Source organism: Hydra vulgaris, chromosome 04 (genome assembly GCF_038396675.1).
Source record: "Hydra vulgaris chromosome 04, alternate assembly HydraT2T_AEP".
NCBI lineage: Eukaryota > Metazoa > Cnidaria > Hydrozoa > Anthoathecata > Hydridae > Hydra > Hydra vulgaris.
The window spans coordinates 32,050,061-32,057,988 of record NC_088923.1 but is presented as its reverse complement, the minus strand read 5'-3'; the positions used below and the strand labels follow the sequence as shown (position 1 = coordinate 32,057,988).

Sequence of the window (7,928 nt, the reverse complement as noted above, 5' to 3'; positions counted from 1 at the left end):
AAGTAAAAACCTCACTTCTTCATTCTACACATTCTCAGAGAGAGATAGCAGCAATTGCAAGTGTTTCAAAGTCAGTAGTAAACCGAATTAAAAGAAAAATTGATACAATTGTGCTTCTAAAACCAGACCGTGTTGGCAAAAGGGCAGAAAAAGGATCACTACTCGACGTTGTGACCGTAAAATTAGAGACATCTGTCTTAAAAACAGAAAAAAAAGTGTGGCTCAACTAGCTACAATGATAAACAATGAAGGAATTAACGTCTCCAAAACGACGATTCAAAGAAGGTTGGCTGAAGAAAATTTAATGGTTCGTTGTCCAAACAAAAAACCACATTTTACTGAAGCCATTAAAAAAAAAGCGACGGGAATGGGCTAGAAAACACTAGCATATGACTATTAAATACTGGAGTAGAGTAAATATAATTTATAATATTGTAAGAAACCAGAAAAATTTAAGACAAATAGTTTAAAATATTTTTGAAATGTTTTACAGGTCTGCTTCTCGGACGAATCAATATTTCAAATTTTGATGGACAAAAGCTTATTTGTACGACGACGACCAGGAGAAAAATTAAAAAAATTGAAAACTATCAATAGACTTTAACTCTTGTCTATTAATGAACAATAAAAAATCTAAAATAGTACAAAAAATTTTTTTTAGTGATGACGTCATCATTTATGCGCATAATTAGTGTCATTTTACTCCCAAAACTGCCTATTCTCTTATCTAATATAACTAACTCAAAAATTGTCAAAACTGTTTGAAAATCTGAATATGAATTCTTTAATGTATTCAAAATGTTGTCAATGAAACAGAATTTTTTAAAACATTTTTAATTTTACCAGGTTGACAATCAAACTTTAAGATATAAAAATTAAGGAAAGCTTGGGACCGAAACATGATAAAAATGAGTTTAAAAAAAAATTAAAATATTTTGCTTCATAGACAACATACCTAGTATGTTCATCTTTAAACCTGCAAAATTTCAGCCCATTATCTATTTCCTATGAAAACTTATTTTTTCTGAAAAATTAAGATTTAACGAGAAAAAAAAAGTTGCAAAAAAGCTGAAACTAGTTTTAGCGCCACGGCTGCTCAAAGAGTTCCACCATAGGAATAAGCAAAAGTATTCGAGTCAAGATGATTTGATTTTTTTTTGCTTATGATAATGATCATTGCTCGTTATCATAAGCAGAATAAAACTGTGGTTTGTATTTAAGGCCAGCTTATTGGATGAAGAAAGTGCATGAGACCAACAAATTTTCTGCTTATCCTTAAAATCTTTGTCTAGGGGATCTTCTAAAAGGCAATAACCGGATGCTTTGTACACTTGCTCAAAATGAGCATTTTTATTGAGACATCAGCTGTAGCCTTCCTACTCAACCAAGAACCGAGCAGGAAAGAAAATTGAAGTCAAGTTTAACCTTTTTTAGCCTTTTCCAAAAAATAACATACTACAAGGCAACAGGACATGTAGCTTGTTGTACTACACCTTTTCAAGATATAATTGAGAACTTAAAAGTTTTAATTAAGAAATCTAAGATGTAATTTAGAAGATGAAAGTTGTAATTAAGAAACGTAAGATGTAATTTAGAACATGAAAGATGTAATTAAAAAACGGAAGATGTAATTTAGAAGATGAAAGTTTTAAATAAGAAATCGTAAAATGTAATTGAGAAGATAAAAGTTGTAATTGAGAAAAGTATAAAGAATACAAAGTTCTTTGTATTTTGAATTTTGTAGTCCTAATATATTTTGTAATTTAAGGTTGGAAATAGTAATAAAATGTCAATAAAATATAAAAAGTCATGAAAAAGGCATTTGAGGTTAAGGCGGCAACTGGAAAAACCCTATTGAGTGTCAATTAAAATTTTCTTTTATTTTTGTTTGTGAAAAATTAATTGAGATTTCAGATGAATAATAATTAAAACACAAATAATTTATTTACATAAAAATTTAAAATTTAGATTTAAACAACGTCATTAAAAATCATTGCAATATTCAGTTAACACTAACTTGGATGTCTTCCATATTTAAAACCGTTGCGTATTGCGTGTTCGTATGTTGTACAGCGCGTGTACAATCACCTCCCGTTTTTGTATTTTTTGCCACAGTAACAGTTCTTTCTAAACACTGCATTTGTTGTTCCATAATCCCAGCACCGAATATAAGTGGAATGCAAATAACATTTTTAACGTTTATTTTTATTTTAGACCAGATAGCTTCCACTGGGATTAACATTGTAATGTAGGGTCCTAATCGTAACAACTGAGCTGGTGAATTTTCAAACACCTTTTTCAAAAGAGCGTGACATGGAGCGTTTACTGTTACGACAACCAAATCCCCTAAATGATTCCCGAATGTAACCCACTGGTTAAACAAAGCCAACATCCACTCGTTACAAGAATCTGCTTTAAATGATCCTCTGCGAGTTTCCATCATGACGACATTTGTTGTTGATATAGCTGCAATTAAATGTATGTTTGCACCTTTTGAAAAAGGTATTTTCATTATTGCTTTTTTCCCCTGTTTGGCCCGTCCTTGTGTTTTTCTACAAAAAAGATTAAAATTTGTTTCATCCAACCAAACTATCTGATGACCATTTGTGATGTGTTCGTTAATGTTTCTAACATACTCAGCTCTTTTTTTTGTTTGTTTTCATTACTATTCATTGTAGTAGGCTCCTTGTGCACTTTTTAAATGAAAATAGTCTGCCTTCGAGGTAATGCCAGTGTCAGCTGACAGTCACTTTTAATCTGTTAGTGTTTCTTCAATTTGGTTAATTTTTTTGGTTTAAAATCACCTCTTCCAATAAAACTTATATTTCCGCTGTGGACACAATTGCATGCTATCTTATATTTGACACCTAAAGTTTGCGTCAGAGTCACCCAATTGTCGTTTCGCTCAGCACATTGAATTACTCTTCTATCATTCGATGAAAATAAAACATAATGTTTTATTTCAACTTGTTCAGTTGGATGTATTTCATGTCTACAAATTGGACAAGGTGGTTCTGGTTATTCCAGAAGTGGTTGTAAAGAAATTTGGTGAAATAAATGCTTTCACGGATTCAATTTAATAACAAACTTTCTATTCATAGTGTATTGACAAATAACACAACGATCTTTCAATTCCATTGAAAGATCGTTGTGTTATTTGTCAACGATCTTTCAATTCCACTGTAATGCTAAATTTGATATTATTAACTTATTAAAATGCATGTCTAAGAAGATCTTTTATAATGACCTTTAAGCTTACATTGAATTCGCAATTACAAATAATGTATTCTCATTTACATATTACGATTTCTTAATTACAACTTTTGTTTTTCAAATTATATATTGCGATTTTTTATTTACATGTTGGGATTCTCAATTACATTTTAAAATTTCTTAATTACATGTTGTGTTTCTTAATTGCATATTGCGACTTCTAAATTACATGTTGTATTTCTCAATTACATCTTACTTTTCTTAATTACAACTTTCAAGTTCTCAATTACATCTTACTTTTCTTAATTACAACTTTCAAGTTCTCAATTACATCTTACTTTTCTTAATTACAACTTTCAAGTTCTCAATTACATCTTACTTTTCTTAATTACAACTTTCAAGTTCTCAATTACATCTCACTTTTCTTAATTACAACTTTCAAGTTCTCAATTACATCTTACTTTTCTTAATCACAACTTTCAAGTTCTCAATTACATCTCACTTTTCTTAATTACAACTTTCAAGTTCTCAATTACATCTTACTTTTCTTAATTACAACTTTCAAGTTCTCAATTACATCTTACTTTTCTTAATTACAACTTTCAAGTTCTCAATTACATCTTACTTTTCTTAATTACAACTTTCAAGTTCTCAATTTCATCCTGAAAAGGTGTAGATTACATGTTAAGAGTAATTGAGTAAAAGTCATGACCTGACTATTTATAGATGCTATGTAAAAAAATGTATATTTAGGGGAGACTGGTTCTCCTAAGGACGCCTTTAGGTTAATGAGCGTAATTTTTCATCGGTGAATATAATTGAATTTTTGAAAACTGTATATGAAAATATGGTCCTTTATGCACTATTGATGAGAATTTCTGCTTTATAATACAATTTTTTAGTACTTTTTTTTAGCCGCAAAATGAGGTCTGACTTTGCCCCTAAGTACAACATGGTGTTGTACCTAGGGACTTAGGTGGTTGTACCTAGAGACGGCTGGGTAATCGAATTCTCAGATTGGCTTCTATTGAGCTAATAATTATAAATAAAAAAGAACCTGTAAAAAATCCTGAAAGGAAACTAAAACAATGATATAGATCGTTAAAAGAACTATTTATTTGTAGTGAAGGTAACAATATTATTTAAAATAGTTAACACTAATAAATAAAGCCTTCTCCACAACTTCTTTATCTGGATCTTGCCGGATTATTTGTTTTCGCTGCGTGGCATGACGAACAAAATCTAGAATGAAAATAAAAAAGTACTAAAGATAATTTATTACTATAACTTTAATTCTTTATTATTATTGGCATAAATTGAATTACAACTATTATTTCCTATTAATTACTGCACAACGAGTCACAATTATACTATTTATTATACCACGATTCATAAATGAATTATTTTTTTACATAAAAACACAAATAATTCCTGATGATACAGAAATTTGGCACTCTGTTTTACCTAGGGATAACAGGGCGCCGAATTGACAAAAAACGCCGACTAAAAATTTGAGGTTAGGATTTGAGAGATATTATTAACGCAATATTCAAGCAAACAAAGTAATGTATTCGTATAAACTAAGAAATATTTTGTTAAATACATTACAAAGGCGAAATTAAAAAAGAAAAATGTTAAAAAGGGTTGTAAAATCAATTTTTAATCACCACTTTGCAACGCGTCTCAACAACACGATGACACTTCGGCTGTCAACTGGCCTCAAGAGGTGGAATCTTGCCACATGCAAAAAATATTATGCTCTTATACAAAATTCTCAAAATACTTGAGTGTTCCTAGGTACATGGCGTCCCTAGGAGAACCAGTCTCCCCTACTTGCTCGAATTAAAAAAATTTTTTTTGAATATATTTTACCATAATTTTGATCGTACAATAACAAAGAGCGTGCACACCAAAATTTCATTCACGTAAACCTTTTCTCTTTTTTTTGTTCTTATTTTTTGTTTTTTTGTTCCTTCTTCAAAAAATAATTTTCCCTATATATAACGTTTTTAACAACGTTGATAATAAAATGTTGACCAAGGAAATCTTGTAAACAGTTTATAAGATTTAACTTATAAACTGTTTACAAACTTACACTTATAATCTCATAAGAATGAAATCATACGGAACATCAGAATCTTCAATTGACGTTAAATAATTTTTCATTTTTCATTTTCTGTTGATATAATTATACAACAGTTTTGGGTCTAATTTTTAGCTATGTATTTTTCTTACTCTATTGTAGTTTTTTTTTATCTTTTTGATATACTTTTAGATATACTTTTTGCTTTATTATTTTGGGATTTTTTTAAACTATCCGTCCATAAAAAAAAATCTATTGATAGACCAGAGTTTATTCTTTTATTTGATATTATTTATAATCTATTTGTTAAGAAATATTTTTCTGTTATTACGATTTATTTTTACTTATGGAATAAATTTTTTGCAAGCTTACATGGTAATTGAAAATTATCATGTAAGCTTGCAAATTATATTTATGATATAATCATAATATGAATCAGTTTTTTTAAAAGGGTGGATTTGATCAAGACGTTTACACAAATTCATCCATTTAAAAAACCCTGGTTCACATATGGTAGCGATGCCATGCTTTATAATACGCAAAACGTGTTTAAGACGTTTTAAATACGTTTTGTGCCTACAAGGTTTTTTTCTCAATCTATAGTTACTTGAAGGTTCGATATACGGAACTTATTCATGCGTTGCTTTGACCTTTTTCCTACAGATTGTTTACATATTTTTAGCAAAGTAATGATGCAATTAGCTATATTATTTTGATATAATATCTAAAACTTCTGTAAAGAAAAACCGCCAAATTGAAAATTTTTTTGATTTTTAATTTACGATTTAATAGTTTTTTTGTGCTTGGAGCAATATTTCAGGCACTTTTTTTAGCTACTATTTTTAGTATTGATGTTTTACATTTTAAATTACAAAAATACATCCATTAAAGTTTAGATAAATTAATTTTTTTATTTGCTTAGCACTTGGGTTATGCATCAATTTAGATATAAGCTATCTAAGTTTAAATGAAAACAATAATCGACAATTCTTTAAATGTTTGATAACTTGGTAGAATTTATTATTAACCAGAATAAAATTAATATAGAAAAATCAACATCAGATACAAGAGTCAATTATAATGAAGATAATTTAGTTGTTAAAAATTTGTCAAAATTTTGTGAAATTTTTGATATCCTTACATTAAAACAATATCAAAAAAGGATTGTTAATTTATCTGATTGTCCTGAGTTTGGCAGAAGGATAGGATGTCATTTGACATGTACTTTTGATAAAAAAAAAAAAAAAGACGAGCAAAAGTTTTTGCATCATAATGGTATCCAAACTATGGAGCTTGGTGTATCAAAAACCTCATTTCAAGCAAATGAATTCATAAGAAGTGAATCAGACACTCAAAATGAAGTTTCCTGTAAATCTGCTTTACGTTATAAGTCAGTACGTGATACATTCCGATTAGATATATTTAGAAACCGTAAAAGCAGCTGCCATAGCAATCTGTTTGTTTATGAGTTGCCAATGTTTCAGCAGATAACTAAAGAACTTTGCTGGAATTATGGTAAAGAAAATGTTTAATATTTTGTATAATTACACTTTTTTTTTTTTAATTTTGTTATTTAAATAAATGTTATTAAAGATTTTGGTTTAAACACTAAAATTTTTTTTCATCTCATTTAAAATACTGCTGCCAAGTTAGGGTCAAATCGGCAACTATCACATTAACAAACAAATTATTTATTGACAAACATTGATAGATAAATTCAATTTTAAAATAAACTAAAAAATTCTATAATATAACAAGTATAAATAAAATAGTAATAATATAATTATATAATTAAATAAAAAATTTAGTTACTTAAATAATATTTGTATTTAAAAGTTGTTAAAAGAAAATTATGAATAATTAAATTAATTGTAATTTTTACTTAAAATTATTTTCATGCAATTCACCATAAACCTTTTTTTCATAATAGTTTTGTTTCCAATTATTTTAAAAATAATTAGTTTTGTATTGTTGTGTGATTGTCCTGGTCATGGCATTAAATTAATCCTATATTAGACTAAGTGAAGTAATTTAGTTTTTTTGGTTAGTAAAAACTGGAGTGAGAAAAAACAATTTTTTTTTTCCCCTCTTGATTGAGTAAATCTCAACAAGTTAGGGCTTAGGGCTTAACAAATTAGGGCTTAGGGCTCTTGAGTAAAAGTTTTTTTGATAAAAACATATTAATTTAATCACATAAAAGTTTTTATATAGAATTGAGAATCAATTTTTATAGAGAATAGATGTTTATGTTTTTCCAATTTTAAAAATTTTAGTAATAAAAAAATTAATATAAAATTTTTTAAAGGATGCAAATTGCTAATTCAATAAATATATATTTATTTTATATAATTATATATTATACTATTTGACCATTTTAAGGTAATTCATTAAATAATTACCTATCATAGTCTTACAAAAATATTCTCCAGAAGTCCTGTTTTCCTGCCTGCTGGAAAATGGCATCTGTTGTTCCAATTTTCAAAAACTCTGGTGAACATTTTGACCCCTCTAATTATTGTCCAATCAGTCTTCTTTATGTTATTAGTAAAGTCTTTAAGTCTTTGATAAATAAATTTCTCACATCCCATCTTGAGTCAAATAACTCACTGTCAGACAATCAATACAGTTTTCT

At 28.1% G+C, this 7,928-nt stretch overlaps 1 protein-coding gene across 1 annotated transcript in view; it reads left to right on the top strand.

The window, feature by feature from the left end:
- Positions 1–6,010: 6,010 nt before the first annotated feature.
- Positions 6,011–7,928, top strand: part of LOC105843531 (uncharacterized) — a 72,246-nt gene continuing 70,328 nt past the window's right edge. The window contains exon 1 of the mRNA XM_065796088.1: positions 6,011–6,811. Coding sequence (XP_065652160.1) covers positions 6,292–6,811 — 520 coding nt within the window. The 5' untranslated portion in view covers positions 6,011–6,291. The remainder of the gene's footprint in view (positions 6,812–7,928) is intronic.